General features: G+C 36.0%; 5 protein-coding genes across 5 annotated transcripts; 3 read left to right on the forward strand and 2 right to left on the reverse strand.

The window, feature by feature from the left end:
- Positions 1 to 603: 603 nt before the first annotated feature.
- SAPINGB_P001103 (uncharacterized protein) lies at positions 604 to 6,713 on the forward strand (the record flags this gene model as incomplete). Its single annotated transcript, XM_031995826.1, has 2 exons — positions 604 to 1,857; positions 1,917 to 6,713. 2 exons carry the CDS (start codon positions 604 to 606, stop codon positions 6,711 to 6,713), a joined length of 6,051 nt encoding a protein of 2,016 aa, XP_031851717.1.
- Positions 6,714 to 8,256: 1,543 nt separating this feature from the next.
- On the forward strand, positions 8,257 to 9,891 carry SAPINGB_P001104 (uncharacterized protein; the record flags this gene model as incomplete). Its single annotated transcript, XM_031995827.1, has 1 exon — positions 8,257 to 9,891. One exon carries the CDS (start codon positions 8,257 to 8,259, stop codon positions 9,889 to 9,891), a length of 1,635 nt encoding a protein of 544 aa, XP_031851718.1.
- Positions 9,892 to 14,841: 4,950 nt separating this feature from the next.
- Positions 14,842 to 16,431, forward strand: SAPINGB_P001105 (uncharacterized protein; the record flags this gene model as incomplete). Its single annotated transcript, XM_031995828.1, has 1 exon — positions 14,842 to 16,431. The coding sequence occupies one exon, from the start codon at positions 14,842 to 14,844 to the stop codon at positions 16,429 to 16,431; it is 1,590 nt and encodes a 529-aa protein (XP_031851719.1).
- A 305-nt stretch (positions 16,432 to 16,736) lies between these two features.
- Positions 16,737 to 18,812, reverse strand: SAPINGB_P001106 (uncharacterized protein; the record flags this gene model as incomplete). The annotated part of the gene is made up of 1 exon (XM_031995829.1): positions 16,737 to 18,812. One exon carries the CDS (start codon positions 18,810 to 18,812, stop codon positions 16,737 to 16,739), a length of 2,076 nt encoding a protein of 691 aa, XP_031851720.1.
- A 573-nt stretch (positions 18,813 to 19,385) lies between these two features.
- SAPINGB_P001107 (uncharacterized protein) lies at positions 19,386 to 20,471 on the reverse strand (the record flags this gene model as incomplete). The annotated part of the gene is made up of 1 exon (XM_031995830.1): positions 19,386 to 20,471. One exon carries the CDS (start codon positions 20,469 to 20,471, stop codon positions 19,386 to 19,388), a length of 1,086 nt encoding a protein of 361 aa, XP_031851721.1.
- Between the last annotated feature and the right edge of the window lie 789 nt (positions 20,472 to 21,260).

Genomic DNA, 21,260 nt, shown 5'->3' on the forward strand with positions numbered 1-21,260 from the left:
GTACATAAAAGTGGATATACAAACCACCTTAGGAAAGCTGCCATGCAAGACCGTTTGGTGGATCCGCATTTTTTTTATAATTTTTTTTTTTTAAGTATTCACTTCCACGCTTCTGGAGGAACAAAAAAAGTATTTTCTTGTTTGTTTTATGTTTTGGCTGGTCCTAATGAATGATGGTTTGTAGTGGTGCTGGTCATATCAGTTTATATGTCCTCACATCCCATCATCACGCACACACACACACACACATAAAAAATAAATAGAAATACTCCTCCAGTCCCGCAATATCCAGGAATTTTTTTTTTATTAATTTTCCACCATTACAACACACCTCTGTATTTTTTTTTTCCCTTCTTATTTTCACCCCTGAAACCACCCATCTTCAGATTTTCCAATATTATTATAATAATCCACACAAACAGGACTATCCATCACCCCCCTTTTCATCCCTTTTTTGCTCTTCCATTTTTGCATAACTTTGACTTTTGTTTGTTGTCGGGTCATCCTGTCCCTAAGAAGTATCCTTAAAAAAATCACTCGTATAACCCTCGTCCAAATTATATATCCGAAATATTCTTCAATCACCACCATTTCCCTCCAGTTATGGCCACACATCCATCCGATTGCTTCTCTATGCCCAGCAATGTAACTTCCTTCTTATCTCAGCAGCAGCAACAACAACAACTTCAACATCCCACCTCCATTATCTCATCTTCCTCTCCATCCTCAACACATCCAGACAACTTGCAATCACTTGATTCGGCTCTTTTGACAACTTCTTCATCCTCCATTTCCAGCACAAATACTCACACTTCAAACAGTAGTACATCCAGCAGTATTAACACCATCGGTAGTAATAGCAGTAATAGCATTGCCGGTACAACAGTAGCCTCAACCACAACATCATCAAGCTCCCCAAGCATATATCCTTCTATCAATACAACAACCGTAGACTCTCCGGATCAAATCATTGAGCTTGTCATGAGCCAGCTCGAAGATCAAGGACCAAACCGTCTTTCCTCTACTTCTACAATAACCATCACCGGTATTCCCAAATCTCCGGAGCCTCTCGCAACTTCGTCTAATGCTCTTGGAGCATCATCATCATCATCATCATCATCATCATCATCATCATCTGCAGCAGCAGCAGTAGCAGCAGTAACCACAACTGCCATCCATGGTAGTAGTAGTAGTAGTAGTAGTAGTAGTAGTAACGACAGTGACAATGGCAGTGACAGTAATAACATTAGTAACAACTCGTCAACACCCAGTCTCCCAGACTTTTCATCATCTTCTAGCATATCCTATCACAACCTTGCTCCACCAGATCGTGCCTTTTACGACTCTTCTTTTACTCCTCCTTCTTTAGGATCACTCCCTCCTCATGCATTAAAAGACAAATTAAAGTACAGTTTGACTTTACCTACTACGCAGCCCACATCCCCTTCTTCTACTACTACCACTTCAGATTCTTTCATCTCGCTTCCTCAGAGATCCCTCTCTTCCATTTCTCCAACTTTAACTTCCCGCCCACCTTCAGATGATACTGTGACAAGTCCTTTCCGCACTGCAGCTCCAATATCAACAAGCCCTACAACAAACTCTGCTGCATCTGCAGCTTTTGCTGTGGCCACAGATTCTGATATGCCTCCACTAAATGATGGTGCTGCCGTCCAGCTCAACAATAAAGGCCTCACTATGCTGCCTCCAGAACTCTTTGAGACAATGCGCTCTTCTGTTTCGAAGTTAAGTCTACAATCCAATCAGTTATCATATCTACCTCCGGAAATTCAAACAATGAAATTTATGACGTATTTAGATATTAGCTACAACCGTTTCACAGAGTTCCCTAGTGTGGTATGTTTATTTTTTATTTTTATTTTTTTTTTATTTTCAATTTCACTAACACTCATTAGCTTACAAAATGTCCTTCACTCATTATTTTAGACATCAGTCATAATGAAATTCAGTGTCTACCAAAAGACATTGGCCACCTTGATGGTCTTCGCATTCTCTCTCTTTCACACAATCGATTCAAGTACATGCCACCAGCTATTCTTGATATGGTGGACTTAATGGTTGTTCAGGTTGACGAAAACCCTTGGGTTTATCCTCCCAAGGAAATTATTCAGCACCCAGACGCACAAGCAGCTGACCAAACCGAGTGGTTGGATATTTTGCGAACATATATGGAAAATAATTTGGGAAAGATCCAAAAGGAACTTGAACAAGATTTAGAAATGCAGCAGAAAAAGCAACAAAAGGCTCAAAATTCTAATACTTCGGAATCTCAAGTTAGTGCTGCTGCACCACCACAACCTACAATTGCATCTTCCAACAACACTACGCCATCTACACCTGCAAACTCTTTACAACCCACTGAAATCCATTCTAAGATTTCTGACATTGAAACGCTATCTAGTTGGTTTAAAAACAATGAGTCATTTGAGGATCCTCAAAGAAAAGATGGCATTGGGCCTTTCCTTGATAAAGTCGAGCGTAAAATGAGTATTGCTGAGCAGCAGCAGCAGCAGCAGCAGCAGCAACAACAACAACAACAGCAGCAACAACAACAACAACAACAACAACAACAAGTAGCCACATCTGCTCCATCAATTGCTACCTCATCTTCAAGCACTTCGTCTACTTCATCTTCCATAACAGTTCCTTCATCATCTGGCACATCTACACAATCTTCGCGAGCTCTTAAGCGCATGGGGTTTGTTGTCAAAAAACCAACTCGAGGGAACTCTCTAGATAGTGAATCATCACGTACTGGGTTGACACTCCCCTCTCAAGGGTTTGCCACAACGGCAACAACAACAACAACTGCGGTTTTATCTTCACCCGGCACCTCTTCAACTTCAACCCCACCTGTTCCATCAACAGTAAATACAACAACATCTTCTTCAACTGAATCAGTTAGCCAACCCAACTCTACGTTATCACTAGCTGCAATCAACACTTCTACTGCAGATTTACCCAAATCAGGATACCCTGCGGTGCCTTTGTCTCCGGAAGACAGCCACCCACCTACCCCTTTAGCTGCATCTGCCGTGCTGAGATCTCCATCTCGAAGGACTTCTCAGTCAATCTATTCCATCAACTCACATTCCCATGACTTTGACTCTATTCCGGAATCGGGACATAGTAGCATTGGAAGCAGTGCCAGTAGCAGTGGGTTTGCCATGGACCGGCTCCCCTCTTTTGATGAAACTCCTTATTATCCGGCTACTACCGCTGCTTCAACATCGACATCCTCTTCAGCCGCAGCTCTACTTAGTGTCACTATGGGGTCTACACCAGTCATTTCACCTTCATCTTCTAGTTCATCATTCCCGTCACTGCATAATGTGCATACACCTACACATTCTATTTCTTCAAATGGTGGCGGTGGTGGTAGCATTTCATCTCTTGCTTCACGTCTACGTACTAATTCACATTCGTCGCGTGAGCGTAGTCATTCTTTATCAGTAACATCTTCTCCTGAAAAAGAGTCTGCTTCTGGGGCGTATTTCCGACGCTTATCTACATTAACGGAGGAAATCAAGCCTGTTTCTTCTTCGTCCACGTCATCAGCATCATCCCCACTAGCTTTTGCCTCAGCCGTAGGGAAGTCTCCAGAACACACTGAGTGCCTTGAAGTTGAACGCCGGATTGTGTTTACGGCTCGGACCATTTTATTTTCTCTTGTCGAGTTTCAGTCGATTCTTCGTCGCTGCGCCAGACTATGCAACGACAAATCTATTTCTGTAAAACTTTCAGAATTACTTTATTCAGGCCAATCATACAATGACAACTTGGTGCGTGCGTTAGAACAGGAGGAAACGCGCTCGAGATCTAACGAAGAGGTGTCTATTGAAGAGTTGCAGTCAATTACTCGTAAGATTGCACAAACCTCAGTAACATCAATGAAACATTTCCGGCATATGGCTCAGTTTTGCAGTGATCATTTATTTGGATTCACATCACATATTGACATTAAGTTTATTCGATGCTTGATTCTGACTACGTTTGGATCATTCAATGAGCTTTTTAATAGTTGGAACACTCTGAATGAGGTTGAATGTCCTCCAAAGTATCCTCCGTTGGCAGATTCAACGCCATCTTTAACGCCAATTTCTCTTTCCCGCTCTGATACAGTAATGGCCAACATGTCCAAGAGCCACCAAAGCCCACTGGCAATGCCTTCTTCTTCAATTTTTACTTCATCACACCATTCATCTCCAACCACGCCATCAGGGTCTGCTGCTCCCGGCGGGTTTGGAATGATCCATACAATATCAGGGTCTTTACCCAGTCCTCAACTTTCATCTACTTTTGCCGAGGCTGATGATGCACTGTACCATGGGTTGGAGGCCGCGGCAGCCGCGGCAAAAACGCTTTTGCGACAACTCACAGAAACCTTGTCGAAGGAATCGAGTGGCTCTAAAACACCAAATGCTTCGGTAACTTCGCACGTTAAAAATTTGTCACATCGGTGTGTGGTTGGTGTTGAAGTTACACAGCGACTCAAAGAGCAACTTGATAATCTGGGGAAGGCAAGGGCGGCAGCAGCTGCTGCTGCTGCTGCCAATTCTGGTGGAGGTGCTACTACTAATGGCACATCCACTCCGGGTGGTTTATTCTCTTCTCAACCCATGCTTGATCTTACTGACCGGCGGCGGTTTTGGGACGACATGAATGCATTTGTAAAGGGCATGATTGGGCTACTGGCTAGCACCAAGAGTGCCATTACGGATCTGCCATATCTCAAAAACACACAGAACCTAGCCACGTTATCGAAACTGACAAAGGACATTCCACCGCTGATGGATTCATCGTCATATAAGCTTTTGATGGTGTCTGCTGCAGTGTCTGCAGCAACTTCGATGCCGAGCGTTTCGGCGTTAGCCGATGGTAAGGAGCACTCTGCCTCTATTTCAGGGCCAGTCATGAGTACTGCCTCTGCTTCTTCAACAGCTCCAGCGGCCTCAGCCGAAACTTTGTCACTTTCTGGGCACCCGTCTTTTATTTCTATTCCAGCTTCTATTAATGCTAATTTCCAGCAACAGCAGTTATCTATTTCTACAGCAGCGGCGGCGGCAGCAACCGGAGTTCCTGGGCCAGGATCATCTGGACTCCCCCCGCTAACTTTACCTAGAGTCCACTCTCCGGGACCTGTAACAGCACCTGCTGCACCGGGATTTCACGAACTTACATCACCAACAGCGACAAGTGGACAGTTTTTTCCACCACCAACAACTCCGCTTTCTGCAGTTCTTGGGCCTGCAGCAGCAGCTGTTGCAATGCCATCACCACCAATCAATAAGACTTTTGCCAGCTCGCCGTTTTTCCCACCTCATGGGGCTGATTTATCTTTAGCGAATACCACTAGTGGAGCACAACCAGTAACTACAAGCTCGTCCTCGTCTTCTACGGCTGCTACAAGTAGTGGAACAATAGGTGGGGCCTCAGCTGCACCTGGGATGGTGTCTAGCACAAGTGCCAGTGCCATTTCGTCGCCATTGATGATGCCTACTATAATGTCTGGACTTTCTGGGTACAATAATAATAATAATAATAATCTGTTGACGCAGGCAGCAGTACAAGCAGCAGCAGCGGCCCAAGCGGCAGCGGCAGCGGCAGCAGCGGCAGAACTTTCTTCCTTGCCATCGTCTTCTTCTTCTTCTTCTTCTTCTTCTTCTTCTTCTTCTTCTTCTGCATTACCAGGTATGACTACGATTGATGGCAACATGTCTACGTTTTCGCTTGCGGATCTAGGATCAACGATGGTATCACCGACCATGTCAAAGGCTTCTCTAGCAACGGCTGGAATGCCTGCTACGGTGCCTGCGTTACCTGTATCACAGCAGATGGCGGCATATTTCCCAGTGCTTGCAGATCATTTACCTGTGAGCTCTGCTGGGGTTGTTCCACCAGTTGTGAGCCCAAGCAGTTTGTATTTACATCAGCATATGAGTAACACATCGACTCAACAGCAGCAGCAGCAGCAACAACAACAACAACAATTAGGACATAGTGGTGCAGGATCAGTACCGTTTGATTCTTTACCACAGCAGTTACAACAACAGCTGCAACAGCAAGCAAGTAGAGCACCTAGTCGAGTACCAAGTAGGGCACAAAGCCGAGCACCTAGTCAAGGGCCTAGTCAGGGTCTCAATCAAGGACCAGGACAAGGACCAGTTGTTACAGCACCAAGTCGTGGTCATGGGCATACTTTAAGTACAGGATCTTTAGAGAGCATTTCTAGTAATGCGACTATTAACAGTTCTGATGGGATTGCTGGTTTGTCTCAATCTGTGGTGGACATTATGTCTGGTGGAGGTGCAACTGCTGCAAGTAATAATTATGGGACTCAAAGCAGCAGTACTACTAATAGTAGCAACAATAGTGGGGTGCCCAAAACGCATAGCCGGAACCAGAGTGGGAGTAGTATGGAGGGGACTACTCGACGGCATGGTCGACCTGGTAGTGCTGTTGTTGCTGGTGGTGGTGGTGGTGGTGTTAGTGTTGGTGAGAATGAGGCTGGAGGTCCGATGCCATTTACGTTTGGTGGGTCTGCAGGAGTTGCGCCTGTAGTTGCTAGCACTGTAAGCAATGTGAGCAATACTAGTGTACGGAGTACATCGAGTTCTGTGAGCAGTGGTAGTGATGGTGTATATTCAAGTCATGTTGGTCATTCTCAACAACAGCAGCATCAGCAGCAGTAAATGAAGAAAAAAGAAACAAAAATAAAAAGAAAGATAGGGTATTGATATAGTAGTAATAGTAACTACATAGATGGAATAGATAGAAACAAAAAAGAAAAGAAAAGAATAGATTTTGGGATTTTTGGTATTAAAACGTTTTTTTTATTTTTTTAAAAAAAAAAAGTTCACTTTTGGTATTCAAGTTGAGGGTTTTGATATATATAAGATTAATATCATATCGATGAGTTCCCTAACCCATCCTTTTTTTTTTTTTTTTTTTTTTTTTGAGAGTTGGCTATGCTTTTAGAATGCGGGGAGAAAACCAATATTTTGATATATTATCTGGAAAGTTGCAACATGATTAGTAATAGTGATTATTTAAATTTTTTTTCTTTTTTTTTTTTTGCTTCACTAAGTTGGTTTTGGTGGCTTTGTTGTGTCTGTTGCTGCTGCTTAAAGCTTTAACTTAACAAAAATTCTTAAAAGAAAAAAAAAAAAAAAAAAAGAAAATACTTTTTGATTTGAATGAATGAAAAAAAAAAAAATTATCATATTTGATTTAAAATATTCATCACGAGATAATTATATATATAATAATGTTTCTTTTAAGTTATTTTTAAAGATGAAAAATCAAAATCTTTTTTTTTCCCCTTATTTTATATATTTATTTTTATATATTTATTTTTATCGTATGATTTTTGGTAGTAGATCATCATAGTTAGTTAGTTAGTTAGTTGTTGTTAATCTGAATCTGATTTAGAAGCAAAATCTTTATTTGAAAAAAAAAAAAAAAAAAAAAAAATTCAATTTAATTTTATGAATTGTTTATATATAAAAAATTCCAAGTTTTAAATTTAAGACTTGAAATATTTATATATTTATATTTAGTAGTATTTATATATAAATATAAATACCACTTTTTCAATTGAGTTTTTCTTTAAATATCATCAGACTTAATTAAAAACCTGGGCAATTTTGGTTTTTTTTAATATACATCAAACAATCAACAACATGTATATTTAGTAGATAAATAAAATATATATCTTCATAATATTAAAATTACTTGAAACTAAACCCTAGAATTCTTTTAATAAAAATAAAATAAAATAAAATAAAAAAACACTTTCATCATTATCATTATCATTATCATCATCATATCTACTACTACTACTACTACTACTACTACGGGACACGTCCCGAAATCGGTTGTGCTGCCCAAATTGGTGGAGAAATTTTTTTATTTTTTTTATTTTTTTTATTTTTTTTTATTTTTTTTTTTTTGTTTAGGCAAATCATGCCGTGGCCATTACAATTTTATTTTATTTTATTTTTTTTTTTTTTTGTTAAAATTTTCGTGCACCACCACCACCAAATTTTTTTTTTTTATTACAAAAAAAAAGCCTCCGCGCCTCCGCTTTTTTTTATTTTTTTATTTTTTCTCCTTCCTTCCTTCTTTATCTATATCACCACCAACACCACTAATATCACCAAAATTCTATACAACTCTTTATTTTAAATCACCAAACAACTCCAATCTCATCCTTTTTAAAATCATCACAATCTAATGTCCTCAGTCCCACCTTCAGAGTCTCCGGTCTCTCCAAAAGTCTCTCCGGCAACTGCTTCGGCCCCAATCGCAACTACCCCTTCTTCCGCGGCCTCTCTCCGCGGGACTACCCCGGCCACTTCAGAACCCCTTACTACTGCTGTTTCTGACGTTGCTGCTCTTGAAGTATCAACACAGACTACTAAAACAACAGAAGCCATTGAAACAACATCAACTCCCATCCCATCTTCTACATCTACCACATCTACGTTAGCTCAATCTCCTAAAACCCCTGCTACCCCAATCTCAAAGAATACCGCCACTTCAGAAATACTGTCAACCCCTCCACAAACCCATATTGAATTGGCCTCCAAAAATGCATCTGAAGATTCTTCTGCAATTGTCGCCTCTCCTTCAAGCTCCACTTCAGCTGCACACTCAGTCTCTTCTCCTACAGGCTCTGTCCCTGCATCAGTGGCTTTTGTCACAAGTAACTGGATGGACGTGCAAATGAATGAACTTGTCCAACGTGAAAACCTTGTCTACGTGGATGGCGACACAACCGTTGAAAAGGCATTTGCAACTCTCGATCAATACAAGTTCACCTCTCTCCCCATCAAGGTCCACCCAGAGGACCCCTCTGTGTCAGACACTTTTGATTATGCAGATCTCAATGCCTATCTGCTTATGGTTATGGGCCTCATTGAACCAGTCAATACTAGCAAAGAATTTGCTGAATATGTCAACAAGGCACGCTCTGGACAAGTAGTCCCCGTTAGCTTTGCAGCCCATTTGGGCGTTAAGAACGAGCTCATTTCTCTCAAATCCACAGATACAATTGCCTCCGCTGTTGAGATTCTGGGCGCAGGCGTCCACCGCATTGCTATTGCGGACGTGACCGACCCCCGCATTGTCGTTGGCATTCTGTCACAGCGAAGACTTATTCGCTTCATTTGGGAACACAGCCGCCGCTTCAAAACTCTCGACCCGCTCTTCCAAACTTCTCTCTCAGACTTGGGCATTGGTCCCAAAAAAGTTGTCTCTATCAATGGCGACCGTCCTGTTATTGACGCCTTTAAAATCATGCACGACGATGGCGTTTCTTCCATGGCTGTCACTGATAACCATAATAACTTACTTGGAAATATTTCCATTGTCGACGTCCGCCTGATAACAAAGTCCTCTCAAAAGCACATGCTCCGCACACCTTGCAAGCATTTCCTCAGCATCATTCTCAACGAGCGTGGGCTCCATGATGGCCAGGATTCATACCCTGTTTTCCACGTCACTCTCGGAACCTCGGTCGGCCGCACCATTGCCAAGCTTGTTGCCACCAAGGCCCACCGTTTATGGATTGTCCAACCTCCAGCCCCACCGTCGGCTCCATCCTCGGCTTCGTCTTCTTCTTCAACTCCTGCCTCTCCAGCACCACAGACCCCATCTTCTTTTAGCATTGTCAACACAACTGCGGGTCAGCTCATTGGTGTTGTTTCGCTCACAGATATTATTAACATTCTGGCAAAGCAAGTGGGTAAGGCTAATCTGGATCCCCATGCGGCGCGTCGTCAACGCCGACGCAGTTCATCGAGCAGCTCGCGTTCATATGACAAGTTCCGAAGAAGTATTTCGATTGAGAGACATTCTGGTCGATGATGTGAATTGAAATAAAAAAAAAAATTAAAAAAAAAAAAGTTTTTTTGTGTAATAAAGGTATAATGTAAAAAAAGAAAATCTTTTAGAAATGTCGAAGTAGGGAATTTTTAATTAATGTGCAAAAAAAAAAAAAAAAAAAAAATAGGTGTAGTTGTTTGTTTAAGATGGTTCCTGGGGGGAGTATTTGTTTTCTTGTAGTTTCCTGAAGCCAAAATAGTCAGTTTTTCCAACAATATTGTTGAAATAAGAAGAAAGAGGGATAAATGGGTTTATTAATTTTATTAATAAAGACTGGACTTCTTTTGATGACTGTTGTAGATAGATAGATAGATATATCTATCTATATAGATATTTTATGATTAGAACAGTTGAATAAAGAATAACATAATATTTAATTTAATTATTGGAAATGTTGGAAAAAAGTAGCCAAAAAGAAAACTAAAATGAGTTTGATGAATTCTCTCTCTTTTTTTTTTTATTTTTATTTTATCCAATTAACAGATTGACCGATATCTTTTGAATAAGATAAAAAAAAAAAGAGTATAGACTAGTCTTTATTAAATGAAATTTGAAAAAATAAAATAAAAAATAAAAAAAAAAAAGTTCATTGATTGGCTTTCAGTTCTTGTTGCGTCATAACAAAAAGGCTCTCTTTTTTTTTTTTTTTTTTTTTTTTTTTTTTTTTAGCTCATGGAAAACGGTGGTGGCTAGACTATCAAAATAAATATTTAAAGGTGGGCGCTGGAGGAGGACGGCAAAATATTTTGATAATTACAGTTAGCTAGTTAGCTAACTGTATATAGAGGGAATTTTATTATTATTATTATTACAGACAAAATGAAGAAGAAGAAAAAAAAAAGGAATCAGATTTGGAATCTATAATAATAATAATATTAATAATATTCAAAAGATTCTTATCTTAATAAAAAAAAATTTTTTTTCTTCTTTCTATATTAACCAATGACTAGATACCAATTAACTTAAAGAGGGAATTTCATTTTGCGTGAAATATTTGTTGATGAAGACATGAAGACATGAAGACATGAAGACATGAAAACATGAAAACATGAAGAAGAAGAAGAAAAAGAAGAAGAAAAATAAAAATAATTTAATGAGAATAAAATTTTTAGTAAAAGGCGCCAGCTACCTCTACACCACCAAAGCCAATATTGGCTCTATTAATTAATATTAATATTAATATTAATTAATAGAGCCTTTTTTATACAATTATTACTATTATTATTATTATTATTCCCCCCCATCAAAATCTCTCTTTTAAATCAGTTTAAACTCATTGTTTATATTAGATAAATTCATTCGTTGCCAAGTCTCTTATTTAAAACTTTTGTTCCCCGTTTATTTTCTTAGCTCTGTTTCTCTTAAACTTTTTTTTTTTTTTTGTAATTGTTATTCTATATACTCTTTTGATTCATTTTTTAAAAAAAAACATAAAACTATCAAATTTGAAGGAAGAAAGAAAGAAAAAAAAAGGCATTTGATTCAAATATCTTAGATGGTTTGTGTGGAGAGAGAAAGAGAAAAAAAAGACAAGACAAGACAAGACAAGACAAGACAAGTTCCGGTGTTTTTCTTCTATCTCTTCCATCATCATCATGCACCCCCCCTCAAAAACGTCTCTATTCTTAAATATCTTGTGATTTTTTTTATTACCTGATAAGAAATGACTGCAATTCCATCAAGCATGAATATAAATTCCCGTATGTGTTGTAGTTAAATATATATATTTTTTTATTAATAAAAGGAATAAGGAAAAAAAAAATATAAAGAGAAGAATAAAATCTTACTTTATTATATGAAATATAAATAAAATATAAAAATAAAATAAAATAAAATAATAAGTTATTATTTGTCTTTTCTTTTGGATATCATTTACCGGTTATTACTTTTGTTATATTTTCAAGTATAAGAAAGAAAAAAAAAAAAAAAAAAAACTTGGCTTTTTAATAAAATTTCTTGACTATAATTATGCTAAAACAAATTTCATTTTATCCAATTTCATTTATTTATTTTTTTATTTTCTTTTTTTTTCATTTTTTTTTTGTTAGTAAGTAATTCAAATAGTTATATCTTTTGTCCATTCATGAAACAACTTGTAAAAGAATTTAACAACGCGGGAATAAGAAAGTCTCAAAGATATCGGTAACGTGTAGGTAAATTATTTTTTTTTTTTAAAATATGAGAATTCATGGAGATTATGACGTATATTAAAATTTTTTTTTTTTTTTTTTGATACTTGGAAATTAAAAAAAAAAAAACTTATTTATTTTTTTAATCGCCTAGTAATATGTAAATTATCAAAAATAAATACTGTGCCTGAAAAAAAAAAAAATTTTTTTTATAGAGAAATTCACTCTTTCTAATGGAATAAAATACACATATAACCTTTTTTATTAAGTCTTTTTTTTTTTTTTTTGTTTACAAGGAAATTATGCAATCAGGGCAAAAAAAAAAAAAAAAAAAAGAGAAGATAATTCATTTCGAAAAGCCTTTTTTTTTTTTATCTCATTCAGTTGTTCTAGAAATAAAAAAAAAAAAAAAACTGATTTGAATTAAGAAAGATCAAAGTTGAGGATAATAAAACATCTTTATTTTTTTTATTTTTTTTTTTACTTCCATTATTCAGTATAATTGATTTATGAAAATATGTGTTAAGAAATAAATGACCATCACATTCAGGAGCTCTCTATGTCTAAACAAAAAAAAAAAAAAATAAAATAAGTTTCATCTTGTCCGTTTAAACCATCAAACTGAAATACAAGACAATATTTCACTTCACTTCACTTCAATTTGTTTTTTTTTTTTACTTTTTTTTTAATTTTATAGGCATTTCCCTCTTTTTTTTTTTTTATCTTTATTCTATTCCCGTTTAAAACTTGGCTTTTTTTTAAAAAAAAATATCAGTCAAAAAAAAAAAAAAAAAAAATTGAATACTAAAAATGTGAATAAAAAAATTAAAAATAAAAATAAATAAATTTTTTTGTTTGTCCCAATTTTTTCAATATTATAATATTAAATATCTTAATTAAGATATTTAAGAAAACTTATGGTATCCACTCTCTCATATATGACGTAAAGAATTTTTTTTTTTTTTTCAATTTGACTGTGACAATTCTTTCTTCTACTTCCTTCCTTCTTTTTTTTTTTTTTTTTTTTTTTTGTTTATCCTGTTTTTGCTAAATTTGAAATAAAAAAAATCCATTTATATGCCTATCTGATCGATCTATAATTTGTTTTTTTGTTTTATTTGTACTATTATTATTATTATTATTATTATTATTATTATTATTATTATTATTATTATTATTATTATTATTATTATTATTATTATTATTATTATTATTATTATTATTATTATTATTATTATTATTATTATTATTATTATTATTATTATTATTATTATTATTATTATTATTATTATTATTATTATTATTATTATTATTATTATTATTATTATTATTATTATTATTATTATTATTATTATTATTATTATTATTATTATTATATCGGTTGAAGAAACTCTTAGTAGAAACACAAAAATGAGAAGGGGGAAAAAAAAAAAAAAAAAAAAAAAAAAAAGAAAAAAAAAGAAAAAAAATCATGGGCATGTGGCAGTGCTACCCAATAACTAACCAAATAACCAATTAAATAACTAACTGAATAACTAAATTTATTTTTTTATTTTTTTATTTTTTGGCAATCGCGGTAATTACTCAAAAGAATATATTTTAATGTAAAAAAAAAAAAAAAAGATTCACATGTACTACGATGATATATTATTATACCTTAAAGAACAAACTTTGACTTTATTTTTTTTTTTTTAAGGAAAGCAGAATAAAAAAAAAATTTAATAATAATAATAATAATAATAATAATAATAATAATAATAATAATAATAATAATAATAATAATAATAATAATAATAATAATAATAATAGAAGGCATTAAAAAAAGGCGTCAAACAATTAAACTAGAACTTTTTTTTTTAGTCTTCTATTTATTTCACCAAACTCTTTTTTTTTTTTTTTTTTTTTTTTTCAATCAAAATTTTTTTAAAATCTCATATAAAAAAAAAAAAAAAAAAAAAACTTTTATAGATATATGTGAAATTTATATATATTTTAAAATCAATATTTTTTTTTCTTCTTCTTCTTTTTCTTCTTTTTTTTTTTACCAAAAATGTGGAGACGATACTCGTAATTAACAAAGTTGAGGAAGATCATCGTAGCTAAGAAAAAAAAAAAAAAAAAAAAAGAAATCTATAAAAAAGATGTTTCTTTATAAAAAAATAAAATAAAAAAAAAAAAACTTAAACAAAATGAATAATTCAAAAATAAATATTTTCTCTCTCCACCTCTCTATAATTGTCTGTTAAATGAAAAATAAAATAAAATAAATAAAATAAATAAAATAAATAAAAAGGCAGTGCTATATGTTATGACCTCATCACAAGTATTTTATTTTATTTTTGCATAATTTCAATTTCTTAAACCTGAATCCTCATCAGTAACACAATCTTTCATTTTTTTTTTCCTTTCTTTTCCCCCTCTCTTTTTCTTTTTGGGTCACTTTCTAAATGTCTTTAGATTTTGTTTCTAGACTATTATTTGTTTGTGTAGCATCAGATGGATAAAAAAATAAATGAATTATTTTCCTTTCCTTTCCATTTTTTTTTATTCTCTTTCTTCTAAAAGGAAAAGTTTCTATATTAGGTCTTTTCCTTTTATTTATTTATTTGTTTTTTTTTCATATAAATTCAAACTTCTTTCCTCACATTTTTCAATTTTTTTTTTTTTTTTTTTTTTAAAAAAATCAAATAAATAATAATAATAATCTTCATTTATTTCAACTAAAAGACTTGTTGCTATTCTTGTCAACCTTACCTCTTTCTCTCTCTCTCTCTTTTACATTCTATGTCCATTCAGGTCTCCAATGCACAGAGCCAATGTCACTCGCGACCTTTCTCTTGCGAAGGTCGATGAACACAGTACTGGCCCACAGGTGACTGTAAAGTATGGCTTGCTTGCAAATAAAAATTCATTACTCTTTACAAAACTTCCCAACTCTCTCTTTTCAACAACAACATCAACAACAACATCAACAACAACATCAACATCAACACCAATGACCCCACCATCATCCCCCATTGATGGCGCTTTTGTCACCTCTACAAAACCAAGTTGTAATTCTACCACTTGCTGTGCAATCCACGACGAGGAAACTAGATCTGCTCGTAAGGCTTCTACAACTTCACTTACCTCATCAGCTTCCTTTTTAAGTCTTTCCAGTTGGGCAAGTACTTCGACAAAATGTAGTTCCATTTTTTCTTCTTTTTCTTCGACTCGTACTCCAAGTACTGGCAAATCAGTCTCATCTCGTCAGCAACAACAACACCAACAACACCAATACCAATCTACACAACCACAGCCTCACTCATTCAGCGTGGTGCCAGCAAATCTCGGTGGCAGCCCGTTGTGCCCTAACCAGCTGGCTATCTTAGATCTTGTGACGTATTATGATGTGGTGAATATGTGTGTTAGCGCGCGTACCTCTCCTGTTGTGCGTATCAACCGTGCAGACGTCACATATACTGATTCACTTGTGCGGAGTTCCTTTGCATGTACACGCGGAGAGGAGGGGCAACCCACTGAACATGAGGGGGGTCGAAGAGGAGGAGGAGGAGGAGGAGCCGTATCTAGTGGTGATGCGGCGATAGTTCCACGGCGCAAGAATACGCGACGTATTCGAAAGTTTTTGATGGCTCCTGATGTTTCGCTCAATTGTTTTGAACGTAAATTTCTTTACAAGTTGATGTTGGAGTGTTTTGAAAGCCCATTTGATGACGAGTTTGAATATACACCTGTATCTGGTTTGCGCCGTGCTTCTGCTCCGGGCATTATGGTTCAGGAGCAGGCTACTACTAGTAGTAGTGCCTCTACTACTACTACTACTACTACTACTACTACTAAAGACACTATTAGTTCAACCTGCTCAATACCCACTGGATCTGTTGACAAGTTGGAAGGTGATGCATGTTTACATGTGGAATTAGTACATCCCGTGGAGCACGGGCATTTGAATGATTTGCTGCGCAACATTTTAAAAACGAGCACCACTTTGCGGGAGGAGAAGGAGGAGGAGGAGGAGGAGGAGGAGGAGGAAGGGGATAAAGCAGCAGAAGCAGAGACAAGAAGCTGTGAAGATGTAAAGAAGAAGAAGACGAAGACGAAGACGAAGACGAAGACAAAGAATAATGTATCTGTCTATGCAATGAGTAGTTATACGACTCCTCAAATGACTATGACTGCTGCAAAAAAGCGTCAAGTTTATGCATACCAAGCCGGGCCTGCTGGTAGAGCAAGTCGGGTAGCTTTGGAGCGTAATACGTTGCGGTACCAAAGTTTTGACGAGTCACTGATGTTGATGATGAATGTTAATGAAACAAATAATGCTGTGCCTATAGTTGGATCTGGTTTGCGCGGTACTCGTCATGCTTGGGGTAAGCGAATAGCTATTTTTTGATTAGATGAAGGGGTTGTTACTTTACTTTTAGTCAACCAAAAAAAAAAAAAAAATAAAATAAAAATAAAATAAAATAAAGCCTGTATAGAAATGATAAAAAAAAAAAGTTTCAATTTAAAATGAGGGAAATTTAACATTTGAGAAAAAAAAAAAAAAAGGAAAGGTAAGAAGAAATTAAATGTTGAAACTTTTTAATTCTATTGTTAAACAAAACTTATCCTAGTATATATATATATGAGAGAAAAAAAACAAAAACAAAAAACAAAAAAAAAAATAATTATATATGATGGTATATAATAGCCTTTCTATGGGGTTTTTGTTTCAGTAGTTGCTTGTTGTTGTTGTTGTTGTATAGGAGCCTCTCTAAAAAATTTTATGCTCTTGTCGGTCACTTTGCCCTTATTAAACTGTTTACGGACATACCATCCTTCGTAATTATCCTCTACTTGATTATCCTTGATAAACTGGAGGTATTGTTCATCGTTTGCTTGTCTGGTATCATTGTATATTATATCACATTTTTGAATCTTGCGAATTTTACGAATCCGTTCAATGCGCCATCCAGAACGTGAATTTTTGTATACTCCCTCCTTATTATTTTCAAACTTTTGGCGAACCGCATCATTTGTCGGTCGCCCAAGTTTGGCTGTTTTCCCCAGCCCACAAGTCTTGAGCTCAGGGAAGTAGCGCCATGAAAGACACTGGTCCCATTTTTCACATTCCTTTTTGCAAAGATCAAGTGAATGATATGGTCTAGAACCAAGTTTTTTCACAAGCTCCATAACTATTGCTTCTTCCTTCTTTTTAAGTTCTTCTTGTTCACGCCTTTTTTCTGTCTCGCTTTTCCCCTGTGTATCATCTCTCTTTTCCTTTTTACCACCAGCTTCTTCTTCTTTTTCTGCTTCCCTCTTTGCCTTTTTTTCTTCTTCCCTCTTGCGTTTCTCTTCTTCCTTTTTGCGCTTATTTTCAATATCCTTCTTGTCTTTATCCTCAGAAAAAGTTTTATCCTTGGCATAATTGTTCCAATCAGCACGCTCCTCTACAATATAGGGCTGGACAAAATCGCGGTAAATGTCACTATAAGTGATACTTTTGCGTTTTTCAGGACCAATGAGACGTTCATATTCCCAAAGGATTTCAACATCAAGTGGCGAGAGATGATGGAAACTGATAATCTGGTCGCACCATGTGTGGTTACCAGCCTCGATACTCCAAAGTGATTCACCTTGAAACTTTTTTTTGACATTGTTTTGTTCGTTTTTAGAAAGCGAAATGTTTGCCTGTTTAAGCATATAGCCCACCATGTAGTCACCGCAGCATGAGCGACTAGTTTCTTCTTCAAGTTCGTGAACCCATTCAGGATGTTCTCCAAGGGTCATATCCATTGCTTTTCTGGAGATGACAACACCGGTGCCGCCATGGGCAAAGGCGACGCCGCGGAAACTAGTTGGGGAGCCGAGATAAATTGGCTTTGTGGGGTCAAGGGTACTGAGATACTCAATAAGGTTTTCCCAGAAAAAGTATGAATCTCCATCCATAAAGATAAACCAATTGACAGAAGATGGGGCTGTTTGATAAGCATGGTGGAGCATTGGCATATTTTTATACTTATCAAGAGCCCATCCACCAGAGACTTTAAGCTCACCTGGGTCGAGAATTACATTTGTATCACGGATACTATTGAGTTTGTGATAAAGCTGGAAATCTTTTGTACTTTTAGTTTCATCAGTTACGTTTGCCAAAATATCAATAACTTCGTGGCCGGCAATAGAACCTCCAATGTCTGCATATAGAGCAAAATAGGGTATCTGAGTAAAGGAAGTAAGAAGATGAACTGGGACACGATTCCACAATACATTTGCACCTTCCTTCATCATGACAAAGAGAGTTGAAGCGTTTGCGGGGTAGTCTGCAACAATAGGCTGGCGTAGGTATTCTGCCTTGTTGCGGAACTTTGCGAGTCTTGGAGCATGAGGTCTGAGACGAGAGAGTGCCTCAATGTCAATATCATAGGAATCATCAGGTCGCCAAGCATCATGGGAAGCGAAACGGCCATCTTTTGGAGTATCTTTGTATGAAGGGTCAAATGTTCCTGAAAAGTCCTGTGGCTGGAGTCCATTTGGATCATCACCATCTGCAGGGCCAAACCTTTCAAAGTCGGATTGTTGTTTAAGAATCTCTTGTTCTTGTTGTGATTGTTTTTGAAAGAGAGCCATTGCATCTTGTTCCCATTTTTCGGTGAACTTTGCGAGTTCTTGTACTGAAGGGTGAGATCTGAGAGGGAGTACAAAGATATAAAGAAATGTTAGGGTGATGATTGTGAATATGATGGTGAAGGAGCGTCTTCGCCGCGAAAAAAGGAATTTTGGCGAGATTCTCATTTTAAGAGAGATTTATGATTAAGATTTGAACAATGTCTTTTGAAATGAATAATATTGGAGTAAATTTTAGATATATATATGTACAAAAAAAAAAAAAAAAAATAGAAATAAATAAATAAAAAATGGTGGTAGTGATGAGCCTCTTGATATTCAAAAGATTTTGTACTTTTTTTTCTTCTTTTTAATCGGATCTAGTAAGTATACTAAAAAAGCACCAAGTCCAGCCACGTTGGCTATTAAATTCAAAATTATTTAATAAATCCCATTATATTATCTAATTATAATAATATATTATTTATATATGTACTAATGTAACCTTTCTTAAACCTCCTATCAACTAACTTATTATAGTTGGATAATTTTAATCACTAAAAATCCACTATAAAAACCTTTTTTTTTTTTTTTTTTTTTTCCCTTTTGTCCATTATTATAATCAACTCCACGATTTTTCATCAAATATTTCAACTTTTATTTATTTTTTTTTTCATTATTTGTATGTATATATATATATATAATATGTAAAAGATAATTTTTTTTTTTTTTGTATTTCGTATATATATTTATATTATATTATCATCCATAAACCATAAGATCCTTAAACCCGTAAAAGGCATGCATCTCCTTATTGACCTGCTGGTAGTACCGATTAACCTCCCACTCGGCACAGTTGCGCTCAGGCAAACACCATTTATCAGGCTCTGGCTTCTTGACCGTCATGTGCACAAACACGGCCTCGTCCCATAAACTATCCCAGTGAACACGGTGATGCGCCACCATGACCAGGTTAAGATTATACTTGAATGGCATGCCATAGTAACGGAACTTGTAAAAGGCATTGAGGAATGCCTGGTCCGCCTCTCGAGGCTTGTGCATGTTAGGATCCGATACCGCCTTGGACAGTACCCGGAATTCATCCACATTAGGTCGTAGTACAAGCACGCCCGAGTTGAATCTGTTGTCCACAAGAATGTTGGACCACACGTCCGGAGATGCAGCAATGTCGCCAGGCATATGTAAAATATCAGCAAACGCATTTTTGCAAATCACATCTGCGTCCACAAAAATCACCTTTTCATATTGTGTCCAAGTCCACAGATGCAGCTTGTTAAAGTTGTGTCGATGCCATGGGCGAATATCAGAAGTCTTGACTTCTTCAAACTCGAGTTCTTCACCCTCTCGCACATTCCAGCCAACTTTTTCTAAGTTGGTAATATTTTGCGGAGTAATAGCATCTTTCCCGTCTGTACGGATCAGCAGCACCATCTCCAAGTCCAGTGCATCCACGTCGTTGTGCTTAAGAATTGAATAGCCCAATGTGGCAGCATAATTGGCGTATTTTGCGGTTTGTACTGATGACGCCAAAGCGTATTTACGTCTCTTTTTAATCTTTGAATAATCGAACGGCTCCACCGTACGCGCGCGCCGCTCGGGAGTTTGCAGATCAAAGAGCGGCATGTTGTTGATTGCTGCTGCTGCACCAGAACGAGCCGCCCGGGAACCAGAGCTCAAAGACCCATACAAGCCATTGACCGCGGCAGCAGCCGCAGCAGCCCCATCCCGCTGTGAGGAGGGGGTCAGACGTATGAGTAGCATCGAGACCAAGTAGATGCCTGCAAAGAGAATTAGGGCAAGCACGCAGGATGCCCTCAAGAGTCTCATTGTAAAGGCGGTTGTTGAAGATTTATTTTTTTTTGGTTTTTTTGTTTTTTTTTTTGAGTAGGTAGGTGGATGGGAAGGCAGGTTTGGTTTTTGATTGTGAGAAATCAAAATAGAAAGAAATGTTGAAAGGGGGAGAGAGAGGGAGGGAGAGAAAAGAAATGGAAGGGAAGGAAAGGAAAGGAAAGGAAAAAAAAAAAAAAAAATGATTTTGGTGGTGGTGGTGGTGGTGGTAGTTTTGTTAGTTTTGGTAGTTTTTAGTTGTAGTGGTGGTGGTTATATATATACAAATTGTGCTAAGAAAGTTAGAATACCCCTATATATTATAATATATATTATAATATATATATATGTGAGTGTGTGTGTGTATATACAAAGGAGATGCCCAAAGTGGAAAATGCCAGCGCAGTACTTTAAATATAAAAAATAAGACTTTTTTTTTTTTTTTTTTTTTTTTGTTAACAACTAATTAGTTAGCCTGTCTGTCTTCTATATATTTTAATTTATTTTAATTTATTTTAATTTAATTTAATTTAATTTAATTTAATTTAATTTATTTGAACATTCCAAGGGGCTGAACCCAGTTTCTAAAATATATAAGTTTTAAAAGTAAAAAATAATAAAATAAAACTCTTTTAAATTTGAAAGGTCTTTATCAATTCTTTTAGAAGAATATATTAATTATGATAATTATGATAATTATGATCAGCAGTTACTACCATTTATTTTTATTTTTATTTTTATTTTTATTTTTCTATCTATCTTTCTTATATATATATATATATATATATT

The sequence above is a fragment of the Magnusiomyces paraingens genome (assembly GCF_902498895.1).
Source record: "Magnusiomyces paraingens strain CBS 517.90 genome assembly, contig: contig1, whole genome shotgun sequence".
Classification (NCBI taxonomy): domain Eukaryota; kingdom Fungi; phylum Ascomycota; class Dipodascomycetes; order Dipodascales; family Dipodascaceae; genus Magnusiomyces; species Magnusiomyces paraingens.